Source organism: Colletotrichum scovillei (assembly GCF_011075155.1).
Source record: "Colletotrichum scovillei strain TJNH1 chromosome Unknown Contig00009, whole genome shotgun sequence".
NCBI classification, from domain to species: domain Eukaryota; kingdom Fungi; phylum Ascomycota; class Sordariomycetes; order Glomerellales; family Glomerellaceae; genus Colletotrichum; species Colletotrichum scovillei.
Window position 1 is genome coordinate 6001695 of NW_023336267.1, and position 23794 is coordinate 6025488.

A 23794-nucleotide genomic window follows, 5' to 3' on the forward strand; every position below is an offset into this window, starting at 1 on the left:
GTGTGGACGACACCAGCTCTGATGAGGAACCCGAAGAACCACGGTGTAAGAACATTGATCCGTACGAAGACGACCAGACAGTACAGTTCCACGGAACTAGTCAACCTAAAGTACCTATGACACCACTAGTCAAAGGAGATAGCTCCTTGCTCAACACCAAGGACGCATTCCACGAAGAATTATTTTGGGCAGAATGCCTCGACGATAAGTGTCTCTGGCATCTCTCACCCAAGAAAGAAAGTCGCTTCTACCCCCGAAGACGCGACGACCGACCTATCAAGGACGTCTACGTCGACGACCAACTACCGAACTGGACGCTCACATACTTCAATGGACTCGACAAGGCAACATTCGAACCAGACCCATGCTTTCCTATGCGATGCCAGAACAGCAACGACATGGAATGGGACGAATGACACGACCATTGTCAGATCCACTACGTTCCCAAATCCCAAGCCTGGAGGAACGAGAGGAACAAATTGAACAAGAAGCACGACTGAGAAACAGACTGTCAAAAAAAGGGAAGGCCAATCGCAAAGGAACGACGAAAGGCGAAAATCGAAGACAAGTTCCTATGTGCCAGACAGTGCAACGACGCACACCTATGGGTCAAACTCGAAATACACGGACACAGACTGCGCGCTATAATCGACAGCGGCGCACAGGAAGTTTCATATCACCAAGAGTAATGAACAAACTCGACCTACCATGGGTATGGAAGGACAATCCATACAAACTACAAACGGTAGAAGGAGAAAGAGTTGACTATGATGACGGATATGTCAATCGAGAGACCGTACACCTTTCGACATATATCAACGATCAACAAGAACAACTACAGTACGACATCACGGAGATTGGAGACATCGACGTCATCCTAGGAATCTCGTGGTTACGAAAACACAACCCACGGATAGATTGGACCACTGGCCAGGTCCTATGGGAAAATCCAGTCACTGAACGACCTAAGAAAAAGGGTTCAAACGGATTTCAAGCAACACCTGAAGAACAAGAACAAACACGATACATAGCCTTCATCAGGACGATAGAAGACGACAGGATGTTCGCACGGTACCGACGATCGAGGATCGCAACGACTCCAGACTATACCCGAGGAGTACCGGATACACGAAACTATTCATGGAACCTGAAGAAACAGGGTTACCAGAACACAGCAGCTGGGATATGGAAATCGAACTCAAAGAAGGAACGCAACGGGTTCTATCCAATAAGTCAAACCCCACTTCCCGGCACCCCTGTTTCTGGCACACAAAAACGCGAAAATCCACCACAACGCACCCATGCCAACCCCTTTATCACAACATTTTCAATTCGAGTCCAAATGGGCTCATTTTTACATACCTTCTTCTATATCTAATGCCTCAATATACCGAAGATCAGCTTCGTCAGGCTCTCGAGGACATCTCAAACGGCAAGAGTCAAAGAGAGCCTCATTGGAGTATGGGATACCACGATCAACCCTCCAACTACGTCTCCAAGGTGGTCAGACTAGGAAAGTGGCTTTTGCTGACTGGCAGAGGCTGTCTCCTGACCAGGAGAGTAAGCTGGCACAATGGGTTCGCATTCAGGCTTCGCTGGGCCTCGCACCAACGCACCAACAGGTGAAGGAATTCGCAGAGCGAGTTCTGGCTGCTGCTGGGGATACCAAACCATTAGGAAAGGCTGGATCTATGCCTTCGTGAGAAGGAACCCTATCATTAAGGTTCAGAGAAGTCGTTCCATCGATTCTAGACGCGTTAATGGGGCATCTACTGAGGTCATTAGGAACTGGTTTAAGTTCCTTGCTATCCCTGAGATCAAGGACATCAAACCAGCCAACAGATATAATATGGATGAGACTGGCATCCTCGAGGGTCAGGAGCTAATGGGTTAGTGCTGGGCATGGCTGAGACGACGTCTGTTCGCAAACAAACAACCTGGGTCGAGGGCATGGGTCTCTATCATTGAGTGTATCTCAGCCTTGGGTAGGGCACTTCGTCCTCTTATCATTTTCAAGGGAAGACGGTCCAACAACAGTGGTTTCCATTACATCTGGTTCCATACGATGGGTGGGAGTTTACAGCAACAGATAATGGCTGGACTACAGACTTAACTGCCATTGAATGGTTAGAGAAGGTGTTTATCCACAGACTATGCCTGGAGGCTGAGGGCGAGGCTCGACTGTTGATTGTGGATGGGCATGGGAGTCATACGACGACAGACTTCATGTGGAATTGCTATATTAACAATATCCATTTACTGTTCTTACCACCACACTCTCTCATGTCCTCCAGCCACTTGACCAGTCTGTCTTCAGCCCTGTTAAGTCAGCCTATCGGAAGGAGCTCGGTTACTTGTCTCAATGGAACGACTCTACCATTATAGGTAAAAGGAACTTCCTGGACTGTTACCAGAAGGCTCGACTTGCTGGTCTATCAGTCTCGAACATCAGAAGTGGTTGGAAGTGGACTGGTCTACACCCTGTAGCGATGGTTAAGCCCTGATGAACCCTATGGTATTACCTGAGCCTTCTGCTAAGCCCACCACACCCAAACCAACCAGTCGGGGCAAAAAGCGATGCCATAATGGTCAACAAACTACCCCTGTTGAGCCATGGGATTCTGCTTCCTCTGCAGTGGTCTGGTCGACACCCAGGAAGCTGGCAGAGCTCAGCGGTCAACTGCACTTATACACAACTCGACAATGATACCAGCACTCAACGGCTGCTGTTCAGGAAGGTGAAAAAGGCTTCACAGAGCAGGCCTGGCAACTGGCAGCTGCCCAGCAGCTGGCTCACCTGAGGGCTCAAGTTACCAACGCTGCAGTTAGGAAGAGGAAGACTGTTCAGATCGATCCCAACACGAAGTTTGCGAACATCAGGGATATCCATCGGGCTCAAATCGAAGCGGGTGAAAAGGAGGTTATTACGGCTGAATCCAGCGACTCTGAATGCCCTAGTGAGGCTGGCAGTTGTATTGTAGTGGGTGTGGTTGAGGATCAATAGTTAATAGTAATGAGGAGGTTGGGTTGTGATCCCATCGTTTTTGTGGGTGCCAGAAACAGGGGGGTGCCAGGAAGTGGGGGGTTTGACTTATACCCTATGAATCAAGAAGAACAAGACTATCTCGACGAGTACATCGACGAGAAGCTCGAAAAGGGACATATTCGACCTTCGAAAAATCCCAGGATTCCCTTATTCTTCGTACCAAAGAAAGGAGGAAAATCGAGACCAGTTATCGACTACAGGAAACTCAACGAAATCACGAAGAAGAATTGCTATCCTTTACCCCTCATCACTGAGCTCAGAGACCTACTTCACGGAGCCAACTGGTTCACCGCGATAGATCTCAAGGAAGCATTCAACCAGATTCGAATCAAGGAAGGAGACGAGTGGAAGACGGCATTTCGGACTCGCAGAGGACTCTTCGAGTACCTCGTCATGCCCTTCGGACTTACCAATGCTCGGCAACCTTTCAAACGATGGTCAACCACGTACTCCGGGAGTTCGTTGACATCTTTGTTGTTGTCTACATTGATGATGTTCTCATCTTCTCTCCCGACCTCGAAACACACAAGGAGCATGTCCACATGGTATTTCAGAAACTCCAGGATGCCAAACTGTACGCCGAACCTCCAAGTGCGAGTTTCACGTACAGAAGAGACTTCCTCGGATACACCATCACGCCAGGACAAATCCACATGCAAGCATCAAAGGTGGAAGCAGTCGGGACTGGCCTACACCGCAGAACGTCAAGGACGTACAAGGATTCTTGGATTCGTCAACTTCTATCGACGATTTCTCAAGGACTATGCCAACATCGTCAGACCTCTCAACAACTTGACACGAAAGGATGCCCCATTCATTTGGGATCCCAAGTGCGAAGAAGCATTCACCAAGGTCAAAAATATGGTCGTCTCGGAACCAGTTACCAGAATTCCAGACCCCCGGAAGCCCTTTGAAGTCGAGACTGACGCCTCAGACTTCGCCATGGGAGCGGTCTTGGGACAACGAGACGAACAAGGAAAGCTTCACTGTTGTTTCTACTCCAAAGCATTTCACGGAGCAGAATTGAATTGGCAAATCCGACAAAGAACTGATGGCCATCATCGAAGCATTTCGAGAATGGAGACCACAGTTATCCGGAACCAAGCATGAAGTCACAGTCTACACAGACCACAAGAATCTCGCGAACTTCGACAAACAAGAACCTGAACAAACGACAAGTCAGATGGAGCGAGTTCCTATCTGAATACAACTTCCGAATCATTTATCGGAAAGGTTCAGAAAACAGCAGAGCAGACGCTCTCAGCAGAAGACCCGACCACGAAGTCACGGTCCCCGAGGAGACACAGGTTATCCTCAAACAAGAAGAAGACGGTAGCCTTGTACCAACTACGAAGCTTCTTATGATAGCCAGAAGGATCAGTACCAGCCCGACTGGAAGGACCCCTGAGCTCATCATGGAAATTCACAGTGCACCTGCACACGGTCACCAAGGAGTTACAAAACGTGGAAACGGATTCGCCAGCACTACGACAAATCCGCCACACGCGCAGAAATTGCGGAAGCAATTAAGGACTGTGCGACCTGCAAGAAAAGCAAGAACAGCCCGCACAAGCCCTATGGCGAGCTGCAACCATTGCAACCACCGGAAGCATGGCAATCAATCTCATGGGACTTTATCGTCAAACTACCAAAGTCCAAAGAACCACTCACGAACGTATGGTACGACAGCATCTTGGTTATAGTCGATCGACTCACCAAGTTCGCCCACTTTATACCTTACAAAGAGGCCAGCAGCGCAGAGGTTAGCGTACACGTTCCTCAAAATCGTTGTTGCCAACCACGGTACGCCGAAGGAAATATCTCTGACAGAGGCTCTCTGTTTACTTCAAAGTTTTGGAGATCCTGATCTCGCAACTTGGTACAGATCACAAACTGTCAACCTCTTTCCACCCGCAGACCGATGGACAGACAGAAAGAATCAACCAGATTCTCGAGACATACCTCCGTTGTTATGTGAACTACGATCAGAACAACTGGGTAACATTGTTACCAATGGCCCAATTCGCATACAACAGCGCAGTTGGCGAAAGCACAAGAGAATCCCGTTCTACTTGAACTACGGATATCAGCCAACAGTGTACGGAGAAGCACGACAAGGACCACAAGCTGTTAAAGCAGTGGCCAGCGTGGCAAAACTCAAAGAAATCCAGAAGAAAGCATCTTTGGATCTCGAGTTTGTACGTCAACGCATGAAGAAAAACGCGAATAGATCAAGGATTGGAGGACCAACCTTGGAAGGAGATAGCGCCTACCTCCTTCGCCGCAACATCAAAACAAAACGACCAAGCGACAAACTGGACTACAAAAGCTCGGACCTTTCGAAATCATTCAGAAAGTCTCAAACGTCAACTACAAGTTGAGACTACCAGACACGATGAAGTGTCATCCAGTCTTTCATTTCACTTCTCGAACCAGCACCTAAGGGCTCACACACAGAAGATTGCATCATCGTGGAACCCAATGAACCAGAATACGAAGTCGAAAAATCATCGACCATAGAGTCAGGAACGAAACAAAAGAATTCTTAATCAAATGGAAAAACTACGGACACGAGGAAAACACATGAACCCGTCACGAACCTCCAGAACTCTCGACAGCTTCTCGAGGATTACCAGAAGACGACACCAACGGCCCCAGGGACGCGAACTCGTCGCCAATCCCGAAAGAAGGCCAGTCGGCATCATTAGAAACGCCAGCAGCCTGGAGATCGCTCACGACCCACCGCTCGTGAGCATCCAGCGCAGGAAGAACACCATCCTCTTCTTCCAACTCCTGCATACCACGAGCAAAAGTTTCCACATGCCTCTCCTTCACTTTCTGGATCGCCCGGATACGAGCAAGACGGCCCGCTGCCTCAGCAACCTCTGACTGTATCCGAGCCAGTTTTCATGAAGATCGAGCAAGGCGTCGCTAGCCTGCTCCTCCTTCTCTTCCATTCTTGACGCTGGTCACTCAGCCGTTGCACTACGAAATAGTCAGCCTAAGAAACCGGAACAACGGCGCACGAACGACTCGATGCCACAACGAGACCATCGCAAGAACGCTTCAGGTTTTGCAGCCTTGGCACGTTTTGGCGCCATCAGCCATCCGACATGGACGTTTGGCGCGAAAACACCGAGTGCAGGGCATAACGTCGCTAGAACCAAAACGATCAAACACGTCGTCACAAGCCGACCGAAGTTTCGAGATAGTGTTTTTCAAAGAACGTTTTTCAACACGACCTGACATCGTGTCAGCACATTGCGCTAGAAAGGCAAGCGATGATTCCCCAACCTGGGAACAGGGACCTACTTATAGGCCTAGAGGACTAGACCTTTGAGAGGAGGAGCTGATGTTACGACCCAACACGCATGACAAGGCCAGGGCCTGCCCCACAGGACCTACGGCGGCTACCACACCATATATGCGGGAACACGAACTCAGGGCGACTCCTCTCGGGACGGAAGAACTATGGGACAAGTCACGTGACGATAAGAGATAAGGAACTCCGTACGTTCGAGATACGGGGTCCGTCCTTTCGATACGGAACCCGTATGTTCAGAACACGGGAACCGTTGGGTAAACATACGGACAAAGAATATGTTCAGGAACGAGACTTGTATATAGTGTGGACTTGAGCCGGGCACAAGGACAGACTTCCATAGCTTCTTCAGCAATCAACTTAGTATCAGATCTTACGATCGCTTTCAGCTATCTTCACTGAGAACCCCTTCTGACAAGACTACGATTGATCACCGAAGCCTTACCCACCTTACGATTTACAGACATAGCTTCAGGGAAGCTATCCACGACTACGACACTGTTTACTTAGTTATCGCAGCCTCAACTTCTGCTAACATACTCACTACGACTAGCTGGCCGTAACAGTTATATACTATTACTAAGCTCGGCTTTTCTTTAATTTATAATTATCTTATCTTTTATTTTAATTTTAACCTTTTCTCTAGCTCGTACTTCTTTTTTAACTACTTTTTTTTTTATTTAATAATTAATTCCTCTTTTATTTTTATTATTAACTTAATTTTAATACTAATTAATAACCTTATTTTTGGAATATTTTAGTTTACGTAAAATAAGGCCTTATATATCGTTTTATTTAGAGTTTTAATTAATATTTACTTTATATAGCCTTTTCCTTTCTTTATAACTTAAAATTTAATAATTAATAACTCGGTTTTAATTTAAAAATAATTAATAAATAATAATTCTTTTTTATAAAAATCGTAACTTTAAAAAAATCTCTTTAAATTTATAACTTCGTACGCTACTTAGTATTTAAAAATATTATATAATTTCTTTATATTAATAAATAATACTATTTATTTTATTAAAAGAATTTATTAATTCGTTATAAAATAAAAATAATAAACCGTATTAAATTGTAATATAAAATAAAAATTAAAATCGATTAAACTAAACTTTTTAATAAACTTCTTAATAATTTATATATTAGTATAAGTTATTATTTAAAAACCGTTTAGTTTATTTTTAAAATAAGAAGCGTTATATAACGTAATAAAAATATTAACTATTAATAATTACTTTTATTTTTTTAGTTTATTAAATACTTTATTCTTGCTCTTAAAAACTTATAAAAAGATTTTATTAACGTTAGCGCTTATATATTTAAATACTTTTATTATATAAAAAGTAGAGCTTATAAAAGAATTTTTAATTAATTATTTCGAGATTATTTTATAAAGAGGTATAATAAAATTAATTAGTTTTATAATATTTTATAAAGGGATTAAAATTATTATAAATTTACGTTATAATAACTATAAACTAATTACTAATTTAAAGATTTAAATAACGAATAACTTTTATTTATAAAAGAGTAAAAATAGTAATTACCTCTATAATATAAAGTTATATAAAAAAAGTTTTCATAATAATTTATAATAATACGCGATTTTATATATTATTATACGGGGTTATATAAATTTTACTCCTTATATTTATTAAACCGTAATTCTATATAACGCTTATATACGGTTTAATTAACTAATATATAATTTAAAACTATATAGTAGGGTAGCTATAAAATTAGATTTCTGCTTTGGCGCATGAAAAAAGTGTTTTAGCGGAGTGCCTCTTGCAGTCTGCCGTACAGAGAGCCGAGCATAGATGGAAATGGAGAAATCGGCACTTTCTTCAGCATGGTAGTTGATAGCCAATCAGACAGATAACATCTTGGAAATTCCTGGGATCTAGAAAGCCACACATCGACTGCTTCTTGAGCGGAGACAACTAGCGATGTGAGCGTTGTGGCGGATCCTCGATCCCGACGTCGTCATACCACCAAGTGAAGATGAGGGAAACGAAAGGCTTCGAGCGCAAAGTTCGTGTCACCTCGTCAGTTTCCATGTCGTAAAGATCTCTCGTGGTACAGACCGTGGATGGTTCAAAACTAAATGCGTAAGACACCTGTCTATGTCAGCTGTTGGCTTCTAGCCCCCATTGACACCACAAGGCTGCCGTCATTCGTGCGAGAATCGCAGCGGGCTGAAGATTGAATCAGTGTAGATTGGTGGCGATGCGGCAAGTCTATGCGCTCTCTATACAAAAGGCTCCTTCATGATGATTCTGCGCTACTCTGAATTTCAACCCAACTCTCTTGGGTCCGGCAAATCAATATCAACAAGTCGTTGGGTTCTTCGTCATCTATCGCGACCTAATCTCTCTTCATCGTCTTCCGTAAGCTCGTACGCAGGTCGGAAGCCCGCACCGTTCTGTCCTTCAGTCTTCAGCTGAGGGTTGGGATGGGTATCTTGCGTTCCGCCTAAACTCGTGTAGCCCTGGAAGATGTCAGTCACCCAATTTTGGTTTCTCTGAATGAATCATTTTACCTGATCATATAGAGGACAGTATGGTATTTCTAGATGTCGGATGAACTAAGGTTCGGTCAGTATCCTTATAATAGTAACAAGCAAGGTCCATAACACCGCTGTCGCAAAGGCCCGGTATAATGTGTCAACTTACTGCCCAAATTTCGGCTGCGTAGAAGCGTTAGCAAGCAATTACACAGCAACCAGACAGTAGTGGTAACTAACCATAATGCCAGTCGATTACAGGATGCACCCGCATAAAGGCAGGCCAACCGGAGTCCGTGGGGTCAAAATCTGTCAACTTCTCGCCGTGGGGGTCTGTCCTCCTCGTCCCTACGAAAATGGCTTTTACGCTCGGCCTGTCTGCTAGGTATGCCTCGAGACCATCTTTCATTGACATGGCATATCGTTTTACGTCTAAATGGTATTCGGCGCTGGTGGTTTCGACAAAATCGTCAACTTCGGCGAATGGATGCTTCGATACGATGTACACTGCCTGGAATTCAGGAGGGAAGGAAGTCGTGCCGTTCGACCCGTTCGTTTGGGAGGCTTTCGAGGGAGAAGGGTATCGACGTGCCAGGGCGGCGAGGAGTATGATTAGTAGTACGAGGCCTGTCAAAGGGGTATGTCAGTATCATACGCCAGGCTAGGACAGATGACGGTATGCGATAGTAAAGACGGCGCCATGTCTCGATCCGAACGATTCGCAACACCGCAGCGAACATGTCGAGAATGCAAGATGTGAGCACGTACAGTCTTTTCCACCATTGTAGGAGATTGAAATCTGTTCCAGGCTGCCTCGGCGCATTAGCGACCCATGCGGACACAAGATAAGAGCTGACATGGCGTGTCACGCATCGCGCACCTATATCTTGCCAACGCCTCGTCAACGACCCCCATTGACGCGCGCAGCTGCTTTTGAACATTGCGCAGAACATCCGTCTTCTGGTCATCCGCTAAGAAAGCGTCGACCTTGTCCTTCAGCTCGTGGCACACTTCCTGGAAACTCCGCGGGGACGACTCGGATGAGTGGGGTTTGGCGGGGTAACCGTTGGCAGCCGCGGCAGCGGGCTCGCCGTTCCCGTTTGACATTGTGTGGATAGCTTCGAGACTGCTTAGATCGGCGATCACGGAATACGAGGAAGATGAAGAGTGTCGTCAAGAGCCAAGGTGGCAGAAGGACAGGCGTACAGGCGGGAGGAGTGGAATAGGGCGGAAAGTTATCGACTTCGGTGTCCTGTCGGAGACGGCGATGGCGGGGACGTGCGGGCGGGCGACACTTGCCATTTTGCCGGCTTATCTAAGACCTCCGATGCCTCGGGCTGTCCACCGCCTTCTCTGGGAGGCTTAGCGCAGCACGTGCAGAGCTACTTATCAGGTCTAGCGGCCCGCCCGGAACCGAGACCCCGAAAAACGCAGGTGCGCCGAGGCCACATGTTCCTGACTCGGTAGCTTTCTTCAGGGTCCACTTGGCCCACCATTTCCACCTCGGACTTGCCCTTCTTCTTCTTCTGGAAACAACATGGAAGGTAAGGTACCCTGATGCCTGCCACTTATCACCATTCCTTCTGCTTCCATTGTAACTTGTGTCCCTCAATTTGATGCTATTCACAAGTTGCTATTGCACCACCTTCCAAAGACTTGTTGCTCTGGCTCTGTTCTGCTACCCTGGTGTTACTGCTTTGATAAAATGATCCCCAACGCCTTGCTAAACAAACCGGCCCCCCGATTTCCTCCATCATTAGCGCCACTCTCCTCACTGCTCGTTGGATGATTCTGATAACGGCCGGGACCGCGGAAGAAGCCTTGCAGGGCTGGTATACGACCTCGGAGGCGGGCTCAATGGTGTGACGAGCTCTTCATCTAGCGGCCCAAACACGTCAGATCCATCATCCGACTCTCCAGCCGGCATCGCTGGAGTGATGTCTGTCACGATAGTCAACCCATGAATGTTCCCCTTCTGGTTGTAGGGCGCTTCTGGTGGCATTTCCGGCTCCATGTTCGCCTCAAAACCCATCTCCATGTCAAGATCAAGATCCATCGTCGTTGTGTTTTGGATGCTTTGCTGACTGTGGCTCCCGAACGTTCCCCCATTGATCCGCTTGTGAGATAGTTTCGCCTCAGCGCTTGCTTCAGACCGTTGTCGGTTGTAATATTGCGAGCAAGTAGATCTCGGAGACCGAAGCAGAGGCCGGAGTGTCGGTATGCAAGCGCAAATCACGGCACAGCAGAGCTCTACCTCGGACCAGATCAGGGATGGAATTACATCCCACGTCACATCAGCTGTGAATACATGGGTAAGAGTAGACATCCTGACAACAGAGATGGCCGTCGTGCTAAGATCAAGAAGTCAGTGAGACCAATGCTTCACCGGGACATGAATCACAAACTCACATGAATCCAACGCCAAATGTAACAATTAGCGCAGCCTTTTGAGCTCGTTTCAAATTCAAGCTGCTCAAAAGCGGGATCGGCATGAAGAATATGATCATGTCGGTCACCAAGTGAACTGCAGCTGTTGCCATCCACCACGCTCCCTGGTCGTACCGCTCAAACGCGAAGGTGTCGCCTCTCCAACCTGGTGCGCTGATGACGACGGACGACACCACTACGGCAATACCAAATACCGCAATAAAGCCTAGCATCGCGTCGCAAACAAGACAGAACGTGGGATGAGCGAATACCCGTCGGTACAAAAGGAGTAAAGCTATCTTCACGAAGATAAAGGTAATGTGGTATGATAAAGTTGCAGCAATCGTTGCCTGTAGCAGGTGTTAGCATCACAGGTTCCTCAGTGAACATCCTCAATTTACAGGAACACACCCACCCTGCGACCATTCTGCTGTACTTCAACGGGAACTGTCCAGACATGCATCCCAAGCCCAAATATGGTGCCTTTTCAATCGTTAGTCAAAGTATTCTCCCTCATCTTGCCATGGGTTCACGAAGCTCACATATTGAAAACACAAGACCAGTGAGTACTGTCAAAGCCTAGTACAGCTCAGTCAGTGTCTACCTTTTCCAATGCTCTAGGATTGTTAGTCGGGCTGATAGGACGAAAGCGCTTACATATGCGACGACGAGGAGAGTGTCATCCAAACCCCATTTCTTCAACACCACAGCCCGCACATAGACACGTAGAGCGACAAATATCAATGCAATTCCGAGAAACCCTGCAGTCATGCCAATGAGCAATGGAGCTCTTGTGGCGTCCGTGTATGGCGGGGTAGGGTCCCCTCGTGTAAAGCTCGTATTGTGCATGGCGCCTTCTTGTCAAATTCTCCCGTCCCTGTCAATGGAGCTTCTGCAACGGGCGGCCTTCGAATATTGGTGCTTTTTCAAAATTCTGAACTCGGATGGCTTTGGAGGCCGACATTGAACACCCAAGAAAGACTGAAACAATCTGTCAAGTCGTTGCGGAAACTGGAAACTAAATGCCAGGGTGCCACGGGACACATGGCCCGGGATGCCGCACGTTAGAGACAATGAAATGCAAAGAGATTCATGGGACGCCAAAAAGGTAGAAACTAACAATGAAAGCTTGCCATGTCCGGCGATCCTGAACTACCGAGGAAACAACATCTCAAGTCTCATCACCGCATGCGGCCACGCCACGATGTTCTTCAGCCGCCACAACGCAGAAGACTGGGATCTTAAAGCCCACAGGCCCAGAGCCGACTCCTTGCGACCACAATTCGGGGCCAATGTGCGTGGGTGAACAGTTAGCCATTGATGCTTTGGCTTCCATGGCGAATTCAGGCGACCTATCAGAGGCGGCTATGGACATCGAACGCCACACTTTTACTCCTATTGAAGAATTTGGCTGACTTATGGCCTGTTGTTTCGGGATTTTCGTTGGGGCTGGAAACGAAGGAGCACAAAGCCACCGGCGCACTTCCCTGAGCTCTTTCATCGAGTGCTAGAGGCATTCGTCGAGTGGTGTAGAGGATCTGCGTTTCCGGCAAACCGGATACGATTCACTACTAATCAGCCCGTCTGTCCTGCGCGCACTCGCGGCACTATGCGCTGCAAGGAGACAACCTCCAGGCTGGCAGAGTCCGAGGCGGGACGCCTGCAAGCCACATGTGTTTGATGCTTTCACGTGCAAATTTTCCACCATGGCAAACCTTCCATGTTGCCGTGCAGGCCTGTTGAATTATGATACTGAAAGAATTCGAGGCTCTTATGTTTGTGGTCTTTGCTGGCAACTTTTCGGGCGAGAACAGTTGGTTTTAAGATAGTTTCGCAGTTCGTACAGGTGACGGGTCGCAGCAAGAGCTGCGAGTTGCAAATGTACTTATCGGCATTGTCTTGCCGGAACACGAACATAGCCGCTTGAATGTGTTGAAGATGACCGAGCTAGAACAATAACTAGTAAGATGATCTACCTGTCTCGCCGGGCGTCTCTTTACACCTCAAGTGAAGACGTTATTACTGAACTTCGATGGAGGCCGCAGCTTCAAAGGATCTGTCACGAAAGCTCGGTCGCTTAAAGGACGCCACATCGACCGACGTGTCTCGACTTACTGACAAGCGGGTGATAGATCTCGTTGGCAAGGCCTTTTCCAATTCCGGAACCTTACTAGGCGCATGGGAATAAGCTGATAATATCAGCCAATTACCCCAACGTTGTCTCCTTGATAATCAACTATGATATGCACAGAGGCGGCATTGTCGGGGCACTGAAGACCCAGAGTTGCAATGAAGGGCACAGGTTCAGCAGTATGAGGCTTCAATATCAGAGAATCGCTTTCATTTAGTTCATGATGTAGAACATGTACAGAGAAGATGCATGCTTGTGCATAAACAATTCATAGTCTTTTTTAAGCAGGGAACCTCGAGTTCAGTGCGTTCCACTCAGCCTGAGTAATGGGCGTAACCGATCCATGCTTCAGTCCAGAAGGGAAGCCAGAAGTGCTACCAGCCTGCCAGTTAGGCGACTGAATATTGCTGGTCTGAAATGGCACATATTGAGTGTAGTCATCTAGCAGGAGGTGGTACAGTCCGGGCGTGGTGTTGTCGGCGTAAGAGGCCGGTCCCTCCCGAGGGCTCTCATTCCTGACATAGCCAGGAATACGATTCCAAGTGCCAAAGATGCCGTTCGAAGTGACCTCTTGGTAGACTTGGTTGGTGGTCTCGTTCTTCAGGAAGCGGGCATAGGAGCCGGATGTGCCTAAGTACTGGAACTCCTGGTCGATGAGGGGAGTGCCCGCTAAGGCAAGGTAGTCTCGGGCCGGACTGAAGGTGACAAAGTCCTTTGTCGTGGTGTATCGAATTCGGTCGAGCGTTGCGGTGCCGGTGTGGGCCGTGTCGGTGGACTGGTAGTGTCGGGCGGACCAGAAGACGTACCAATGAGCCTTTGCATCGTCCCAAACGGCTGACGGGGCCCAGACCATGCCGGCAGTGTCGGCTTCCACGATTCTCAGCGTGGGAGCAGACCAGTCGACGAGGTTGGTGGATTTCCAGACAACGATTCCCCTGCTACCAGTTCTCGTGGCTTTGTCCCAGTTGAAGCCAGCAGCATTGATATCAAGATCTGGCAAGACTTAGCTCAATTACTCTAGCATCTCTGTTAAAGTCAACTCACCAGTGGCAATTATGTACCACTCTGTTCGCGAGGGGTTTGTTGTCAGGTAGACATCACGGACAGCCTTGGTACCCACGGTCGACGTGAGGACTGCCTGACCCTTGTTGAGAAACTTGAAGCTAGACGCGCTGTTGCCATTCGACAAGTGAAACTGGACTTTCGGGTTGGCGTCGCTGAAGGTCGAGATCAGGTAGCCGGCAAAATTGGACGTTTGGCGGGCTACAGGATTGCCGGCTACGACAGCAGCCGACGCGACGGCGGCGAGGATGGAAATGACGCGCATCTTAAAGTTATCCTTAGATTCAGTTGAGTGGGTCCACAGAAGCAATGTCGTCGTTCATCCCACACGGCATCACAGGCATCTTGGAAACTGCCATCGTATATATACTCATGTCAGTGGCGATGAGATGATCGAGGTTGGCGCCAGGGCCTTGGCATCAAGTTTTCGAGTTCCGTCGCAAACGAGCTCTTCAGACTCAACAACAAAGCTTCATATCGATGTTGCTCTTCTATGGCGCGGCTAGTTGTCTAGCTCCGAGTCGGGGTAGCGTCTTACCGAGCTCTCTCACGATGCGGGGACACAAAACCCCACAGACGGTGCAATCACGTCCGTTCACGGGGTTAGCGCCTGGGGAAGACAGGCCCCTTTCGGTAGATACGGTAAGATACCCCATGGAGGGCTACATTGCTCTGCGGGGAGAACCATCTGGAGAAATCCACAAGTCGGTCGCGAACCTTGTTATTGCCCCTTGTTCATGATGCCATCGCGTGGGTGTCCGGAAGCACCCGCAATGCTGGGATGATCACATGGCGCAAGGACGCATTCTTGATTTAAGCGCCAATAGACTTCCAAGAAACCAGTCAAACTCAGTCCCAATAGCGTCTTGGACCGTTGCTTGGTTGCTCGGAATCCACACACCCTTGGTAGGGACAGTTGCAAGCCGAGTTTGAAGCCGCCCAATCATAAGGTGCCGGGCAAGCGATTTTGGAAAGGAATTCAAATTGGGTTGATACGCGATGCTCCCATGCCATCCCGAGTCCACGTACCTGCGTTAATTGCTGTTGTCAGTCTGGAAGGCTTTCCACCGAGCTACTTCGCTCTCTGTGAGTAGGAATAAAGACGTTGAAGGAAAGGCAACAGAGAGCACCAGGGCTTCCATTTACCTACGCTCATTGAAGAAGAATGTGGACACTGAATGAAACTGGCTTGACGCGAACAGAGCAGCCGGATTGAGTTCCAGTAAGTTCCTGGACCGAGACTAAGAGGTAATAAATGACTTTCTTGGTGGAGCCACATATTGAAGTCCCACAACAGATACCTACGGACGGGGTCGAACACCGACATCCGTACGTGGAGCAGAGTTCGATAAGGTAGTCACATCAGGTACGGTAGATCATCAGCAGACTCCCAAAAACTCACTAGCTTGGGCTGACCAGTCTTTGTGTCGTAAGCATAACTTGAACACTCCTGTCCTACTGCTGACGGTTGGGAGAAACGGCGCCGAATCAGATAGCTCCGATGGAGCACCGGCATCTCTGCTCGGCGGCTCAGAAAGGACCGTCTTGGCTTCAGATCCCGAAGCCCGCAGCTCACTTTTGAGGCCGGACTCTGAGGGGAGTTCAGGCTTCATCCCGTGTCCGAAGGCCCCTTCTGCTGACACCGTAGGGTAAGACGAATGACGTAGTTTGATGCAATTTGCTCCTTGAGGATTATCGTCAGACTGAGTTCTCCGCAATTGTCGTAAGCTTATGATGCTTATCACCACGTCCCCTGCGCTTCATCAGGTTGTTCATTTATACCTCTTCAATTCCACCGGACTCGCATAGACGGCCTGTCCTAACCTATAGCCACACTGAATACTAATCGTCCCGGAACATAAAAATCGACGAAATGAAGGAACCAAACGTTTGGCTTATCACGGGCACCACCTCGGGCATAGGTGCTGCCCTCGTGGAACAATTCGCCGCAAGAGGCGACAAGGTCATTGCAACAGGCCGGAATGCGACGGCGAGGCTCGCAGACAAGAAGTCGGACAACATCATACCTTTCGACCTCGATGTAACCTCCCCGCTTGCAGATATCAAAGCCCAGGTGCAACAAGCTGTCGAGGTCTTTGGGCACATCGACTTCGTTATTAGCAATGCCGGTTACTCTCTCCTGTCTTCAATCGAAGAAGCGGAGTAAGTACCTCCAAAACCTGATGTCATGCAGGAAACGAAGGGGCCCCACTAACCAACAGCTTACAGCGAAGAATTTGTTCAGAAAATGTTCGACACCAACCTCTTTGGAGCAGTGAAGGTGGTTCAGGCAGCTCTTCCGCATTTTCGTGAAAGAAAATCAGGCACCTTTGGGTTTATCGGTGCTGGCTTCGGCTGGGCATCTTTCCCATTTATGGCTCATTATGGCATGGCCAAAGGTGCACTCACAAGTAAGTGGCCTAAACCAGCAGAGGGGGGGTCGAACGAAACAAGACGAAGAGACTAATCATTGAGCAGTGTTTGTGGAGAGTCTCCAGAGGGAGACTGCTCATCTCGGTATCAAAGCCGTAATCTTCGAGCCCGGTGGTGTCAATACTGCCATAAACGACAAAAATGAAGACAAGCCTCAGTCCGAGGGTCCTCCTCCTGGTTACCCCACTATTGCAGACTACCAAGGCCTGTATGGTGAAGCTATGGGAAGGATCGCGACAGAAGTCTTCCCAAACCTCCCATCGTCCGTGGACAAGCTACCACCTGTCATTTGGGACGTGATAAAAGGGCAGGGCTTAGCAGCTGACAAGGCGTTCCCAATCAGGGTGCCTATTGGAGTGGACTCCGTTGAGGTCATCAGGCAAAAGTGTCAAGAGCAGCTCCGTCTATGCGACGAATGGGAGAGCGCTGCGTTGAGCACCGCTAGAGACGGGGTGACTCAAGTTCCGAACGAGTACATGATGAAGAAGCTTTCTATTCTGGATATGACAGATCCTTGAGGTATTAGACAAAGATATCGCCAAGAACGTATGTGTAAACTTGTTCTCTAAACCTTTCTTGTACAACTCCTGCAAGTGCCGATCACGTCCTATCCACATATTTTTGTTTTCCGCGGTACAAGGTTCTTCGCTTCCGGTGGAACCCCGAGATTTCAATACGAGTCTTCGACCTGTCGACCAGACAGTGTTGGAGGGTGGGTACTTCGTACACTCCTCAGCAGCGCCGGAAAATAAGGTTTACCAGAAGACGGAGAGTGTCCAAGCGTTTTCGAAGAAGGCTTTTGGTGTGCCATCTTGTTCCAATGTAGCAAGAAATCAAGCTGTCGAAGGACTTGTGTTAGCGAGGCGCCTATTCTGATTGAGGTTTCGTCATGCACTCGAACTCACCAGATCAGAAGTCCGCAGATGAGGCCGTATGCCCGCATGCTTAAATGGCGAATGATGAAATTTATCCAATCAATACGCAGAGGACAAGCGACCCGATGTGGGAGACGTGCATGTTTGGCTGGGTCAACGCTGTTGGGTAGCGAGATCTGCCGACCGTCAGAAGTGGGTGTTGTCTTGGACGAACCGCGGGAACTATCCCCTTCAACCGGGTTGTCCTTATCGCACTTTTTGCAAGACCTTGGCGTCCGAGTGGAAGGTTTCTTGTGGAATGTGAAGTGGTACGAAGTCTTGTTTGTTACTGGTCGGATGTTATTGACGATCGTTCCTTTGTTTTCGTAGACAGGCCCGTTGTACTGATTCTTGGCTGCGGTGCAAACATTGCTCGATGCGGTGTACGGATATATGGACTCGGTTTGTCTTCCTGCAGCGTCGTAGTTCATCGTCGTTCTCGGTGGCATTGTCGGCGAATCGAGTTACTGTAATTGTTCGCTTGACCAGTCAGTCGTCGTAATGACTCGGAAGGTGGTGTGGTCAGCCTAACTCAAGGCAGCCCAAGTTGGAAAGAGAATGTGCGGGAAACTAGGCAATGTTTCTGTTGTGGGAGGGCTGGGACCATGCCTGTGTGGCCATCACTACGGCAAAGTCGAAGCAAGGGGCCGTCTGGTGTGAAGCGCCAAGTGGTGAGTGTCCAGGGGTCTGCCCAATGACAAGGAGTTTTGCATGCAGCAAGTAGGCAAAGCAACCTCGACGCGTCTGGTACCATTGTGAAAGAGGGAGGAGCAAACGCTTCTGCGTTGGGCACGACGTACCCTGCATTTTGACCGCGGTCAGAATATGTCGAGCAGAAGCGACACGCGAAACATCGTGACCGACCGATAGTCTCGCGTTGGTGCAGGTATCACCTTCTCTCAGCACGGTATCAATAACGTTGCAAAACACTTAGCGCAGTGGACTATAGTCAGCTTTAGTCGTTAATACTAAAGTATCTTGTCTAGAAAGATGTGAGGCCCTAGATGATCTTGTGGCGTGTTCTAGAGATAGGCTTGATTGCAGCGTCTGACAAACAGGGCTGCCAATATACACACATCGGGCACCATGCCCACCATCTTCTATATAGGAGTAAGCCCAAGTCTCGCCCCCAATGTACAGCTCACCATCTCCAAGCTTCGTTGACCCAATCAAGACTTTTGCATTGGGACATGTACCCGGAGCCTCGAAGGGTTTGAGTTCCTATGTAATAGTGGCAGGTTCTCAACTTCTCATTACACGCAAGCAACGTGAGGAGATCTCTGTGTTAAGTCGAGTGCTATTCGAAAGTAATACTTTTCAATAACGTTACCTTAGGTCGCAAGAGAGCAGTAAAACATCACGAACGTTAGTCTCCGCTACCTAAGTGTCGTGGCATCTTGACTCTGACGAGATAGAGAGATCTAGTCTCCAGATGGAAAACACTGCCCACTAGTATCCAAGTACTCGTAGTTCATGGCAGTACAAAGTCTACCGCTGAGCTAAAGCAGGGAGTACACCCATTTCATATCCAACACTCATGTTCTAATGGCGGTGAGAGGAGAGATTTGAATTTCTACACCACACAAAAGCAGCAGCATGGCGACATTGCCTCTACAGCCTGCGTTGACACCAATGACCTGAAATTTATCTTCTCAGTGAGGCTCTTCACAAACCAATCGAACTAAGCCGTTCTAAGGACTCAGCCCCCTTTTCCGGATAAACCCTGCCCGGTTGCATATCAGCCTTATTTTTTCCTACATCACAACGTGGAATGTATCTCTGTTCATCTTCAACACGTATAGAGCTCACCTATAGGCATTTCATGACTTCTTCACTTCGCGGCCCCCAAGACAGAGACCAACTTGGCCATCTACTGCCACGTTATCGCAACCTTCATTCGGCGCATATGTCTGCCCGCATGTCTTCCGGCCACACCACTATGCTATCTTAAGATTCAAAGTGCAAGAATCTCTTGTACGGGCAAAACTATTGGCCTACCCTTCTCACCGCCTGGTGATGATCAGTATCCTTTCCACAACGCCTTGAAGTTGTCAGGCCTTGACTCACTCAACTATGGCCGAGATCGTCGGAGTTGCGGCTGCTGCTAGCCAGCTTGCAGTATCTTGCTTTGCGATTCTCGAGCTCATGAAAAAGATAAAAGAGGCGCCATCGGCCTTGAAAGATTATCAAACACATCTCCAAGAACTCTATGATCTTTCCACCTCTATATCACTCAATCCCCTTCTCCAGACCAAAGAGATTGGTTCACAGACTCTTTCGCTACAGGCGATTGTAAATCAATACGACATCGAGTCAATTTTGAGCAGAAGCCGTTTGTTACAATCCCTGGGGTTTCTTCGCAAAGAGAGAGATCTGAAGAATACCTTGAATATCCTTGAAAGGCGCAAGTCCCACCTTTCTCTCATCATCCACAATATCGAGGCCAGCACACTCCACCAAATACAATCAGACATACGTGTTATGGCGAACCGTCCCCTGCGCAACAGAAAGGAGGGCCTTTTGCTTGGGTCTGAGCACTCTGCTGCCGAATTCGAAACAAAAGCCGGTGGTTCGTCATCATCGACGGGCGGTGATTCACTCGCGCTTGTGAGGACTTCATATGGATCTAAAGACTGGAAGTCTGCTTCTGCTCTTCCTACCTACCCTCACAACATGACCAATGAAGCTGAACAAGGCCACACTTCAGAGCCAAATCAGACTCATCACCTCCCTACCAGCGACCGCTCTTCTGCTCAAGATTGGCCTCAGCAGAAGTTCCCGACCGGAAGTGAAGTCAAAGGTGGCGCTATGTATTACGATTGCACGGCAGGGGAAGGCGTCGATCAAATAAACGGCCCGACCATCAAGAATGATCCGAATCTGCTTAATCTGTTAGCTATGCAGCAATCTGGACCTCACTTCAAGTATACCCACTTTGGTAACGCAAATTCCACGGCTTCGTCTTACATGACTCAGACCTTGAGCTCTGCCAACAATGCACTCATGTATATCGACTGTACAAAGTCTGGGGCTGGCGACCAAATCAACAACATTGACGCCACTTACGATCAAGATTTGTGTGGGCTCCCGGTCTCGCACGCTTACTATTCTGGTTGCAAGGTGCTGCCAAGCCAAGACCTCGCCCAGAGAGCAGCTCGGCCAAGACAAATTAACGGTCCAAGCTTGAGGAGACTGCCGAAGGCTCATCCCAAGGATTGATGGATCATGATTATTTGTGAAGGATTCAGACATCCTGCGGCTTGACTGGGTATCGTGCCTTGGATTGTGTCGAGATTTGCAACTTGCTTTGATATTTCACTTTTGTACCTTCTCCTGGCTTTTGGTTATAACCCTCACTTTCTTTACAATGCCTGTCTGAAGTTCTGTTATCCGCAAACACTTCACTGCCTGAACAGTGGAATAGAACTGTGCCACTCTTTAGAATTACGTAGGAATTGAAGTCTTTAATTGATAGGCAAACTCCGAATTCGAACCGTCCGCTGATCTACTCATGACCTAAACCGATAGTGGCTGTGGGGCATCTGGCTCAGCATTATATGATATTCGACCAGCAGGCAGAAAGAAGAGTGCTACCAAAGCCCCTTTCCGAACTTCAGGAAAGTGATGCGTCCCTGGCCCAGGAGATGTCCAGCCAGCACCCTGCCAGCCTTGCATTCCTTTGAGTTCCGCCGTGGGATCGAGTTGAATAACACAGTTAATCTCGCCATAAGGATGAGCGTGATATTGTCCCCTAAATTCAGCATCGCTGTCCATGAATACAGTCGTGATACTGAAGTATCTTGTCGCCGCCGAAGGGAGTGAGATCTTGCCCCGCCGATATTTGCGTCCGTCAATTTCGGTCTGCGCCACCCATCCTTCTTCGAGACCCTGTTTGATATGGGAACAGAAGTCTTCGTAGTACTGATTGCCAGGTCCGAACTGCTGATTGAGTCGCGTCTCTAAGGCTTTACCGGGTGTTCTATAGTGGTCAATCATTGATTCCCAGCTAAAATCACGTCACAAGTGAAAACGACTTACAAATCTTGCACCTCATTCAAAAACTCGCAACACCGAGAAACAAACTTGGCCGCCGTCGGCCATTGAGACACGTCCAGCACCTCAGCTGTATCTGTCTTCTCCATTTTCTGAATTGAGAAAGCAGGTAGGAAGGCGGGGTTGATAGTGAACAGATGTGTTTTGGGGAAGAAATGCCTAAGCCGAGATAGTCTTGTCGGTAGTTGAAGCCGGAAGGCCACATGGTGCGGGGAAGAGGAGTCGCTTACATCTTGTCGGTCACGGCTGCACGGCTTCCTGGCGTGTCAATGACGGAAGCGACCGTTCAAGATGAGCGTTCACATGGCGCTCTTGTAGTTGAATGTTTGGACCCAACATGCAAGCCAAAGGAATAATTGCTCCCTGGATTTTCGAAAAAAGAATCGAAGAGTCGCGTATGATTATAGAATCGGGTACTGTTGCATCTCCGCAAACATTTCCGACAGCGATGAGATTGTCATCATTCTTTTCAATATCTGATGGTAAATGACTAGAATTTAGATGCTGTTTTCTCGAGAATCATAGTGGAATCAATCATGTTTACATTCAACTGAAACCAGCTGTGATAAGCTCCATGGTGCTGTTGCTCACCTAGCGTCTTTGCTCAAGGATTTTCTACAACCCCTAAGTATTGAATGAGATCTGAATTGAGCAGCATAATTTCTTGTGAGCGGGAAAAGAGTTGACTAATAGATAGCGGTTGATACCTGGGTAAGGTACCTTATTAAACGTCGTAGAAGTCCTCTTAACACCGCAATACTCCCATTCTTATCAGGTTGTCTACTTTAAATATGCCTCGCTGGTAATGAGAACATACAAACGTCTTCATCCATAACCTATATCTTTATTAAGGCACGTACGAGAACTGAGACAAAATTTGTCCGCTGCTGAACTAATTTTTGTCAAATAATTTGATGAGCGCCTTTAATCGCGTGGCTTATGCGCCGTTCTGACCGTTTGATGCATTGAGGGTAATAGGTTCGGGAAGATGATGTAGCAGTCTAGCGGAGAAAACATAGGAGAAGTGCACAGTATAAAGTGATTTTTGATCGACAGGGCTGCCTACTGCATCGTAAGATTCGGAGAAACATACATGTTTGGGAAAGATAAGTTCAGTATACCAGACGCATTGGTCGTGGCAAACACCATGCTTCCAGCTCGAGACACATCCAAAGGATCAGCGGTTCACTACATCAAAGGTACGCAAGGAAGCTAAGGATGCAACGCCATACACCATGATGCGCATGACCTTGTTTGCTAGGGCCGGCCGATCAGAAGCTGATATCATTGAGGGTGGAGTAGCACCGCATCACTGGGAACAGATGCCGGTGGGAGGCCGATATAATCATAGCTTGGCGGGATGAAATGCATGCCAGCTTGACAGAAGTCTCCGAAGTCCGCCTCTCACGATTGGAGGCATACAGAAGATCAGACGGAATGGGTCGGAAGCGTTCCGAGAATGATTTCGACTGGGAACATCCGAATTCAAGCTGAAAGCAACTCAAGAGTGTTTATCGACAAACGTTTAGCTGAGGCGATTACCATGGTTCCGGGCCTGGACTGGACCCCGATCACAATTCGGGATGGATGCGCTGCAACGGGGGGCGGGTGATCCATCCCAAAAGGGGAAGTTGTATGCGACACTGGGGCGACCACCAAGCTTGCCTCGCACGTATGCTTAATATGACTGCTCAACAACCTGGGCTCGTAGTATTGTGTAGGTAAAGCGTGGAATTAAGGTTCAAAATACATGACTTAAACTCCTGTAATCATATCTATGGTTGACAATCAGATAATGAGATGAACCCCCTTTCCGTCCTCGATCTTGTATAAAGACCCAGTGCTGGCAGCGATCATAATTGCCTTCCGTTCCTCATCCAGCAGGGTTACGTTT

General features: G+C 48.1%; 5 protein-coding genes across 5 annotated transcripts; 1 reads left to right on the forward strand and 4 right to left on the reverse strand.

Moving 5' to 3' along the window:
- Positions 1–8598: 8598 nt before the first annotated feature.
- On the reverse strand, positions 8599–10146 carry HER10_EVM0006568 (phosphoadenosine phosphosulfate reductase). Its single transcript, XM_035476151.1, has 6 exons — positions 9761–10146; positions 9649–9689; positions 9121–9507; positions 9050–9063; positions 8917–8961; positions 8599–8865 (listed from the first exon to the last, which is right to left on the reverse strand). Exons 1-6 carry the CDS (start codon positions 9985–9987, stop codon positions 8728–8730), a joined length of 852 nt encoding a protein of 283 aa, XP_035329494.1. The 5' UTR covers positions 9988–10146; the 3' UTR covers positions 8599–8727.
- A 280-nt stretch (positions 10147–10426) lies between these two features.
- Positions 10427–12265, reverse strand: HER10_EVM0009886 (uncharacterized protein). Its single transcript, XM_035479358.1, has 5 exons — positions 11965–12265; positions 11850–11886; positions 11723–11790; positions 11290–11657; positions 10427–11231 (listed from the first exon to the last, which is right to left on the reverse strand). Exons 1-5 carry the CDS (start codon positions 12154–12156, stop codon positions 10652–10654), a joined length of 1245 nt encoding a protein of 414 aa, XP_035329913.1. The 5' UTR covers positions 12157–12265; the 3' UTR covers positions 10427–10651.
- A 1453-nt stretch (positions 12266–13718) lies between these two features.
- Positions 13719–15167, reverse strand: HER10_EVM0010771 (glycoside hydrolase family 43; the record flags this gene model as incomplete). The annotated part of the gene is made up of 3 exons (XM_035480220.1): positions 14483–15167; positions 14313–14431; positions 13719–14252 (listed from the first exon to the last, which is right to left on the reverse strand). Exons 1-3 carry the CDS (start codon positions 14763–14765, stop codon positions 13719–13721), a joined length of 936 nt encoding a protein of 311 aa, XP_035330029.1. The 5' UTR covers positions 14766–15167.
- A 1087-nt stretch (positions 15168–16254) lies between these two features.
- Positions 16255–17476, forward strand: HER10_EVM0007772 (uncharacterized protein). The gene is made up of 3 exons (XM_035477317.1): positions 16255–16663; positions 16730–16911; positions 16979–17476. The coding sequence occupies exons 1-3, from the start codon at positions 16374–16376 to the stop codon at positions 17449–17451; spliced, it is 945 nt and encodes a 314-aa protein (XP_035329648.1). The 5' UTR covers positions 16255–16373; the 3' UTR covers positions 17452–17476.
- Positions 17477–21363: 3887 nt separating this feature from the next.
- Positions 21364–21989, reverse strand: HER10_EVM0001429 (p-hydroxylaminobenzoate lyase; the record flags this gene model as incomplete). The annotated part of the gene is made up of 2 exons (XM_035471176.1): positions 21364–21826; positions 21886–21989. 2 exons carry the CDS (start codon positions 21987–21989, stop codon positions 21364–21366), a joined length of 567 nt encoding a protein of 188 aa, XP_035328870.1.
- Between the last annotated feature and the right edge of the window lie 1805 nt (positions 21990–23794).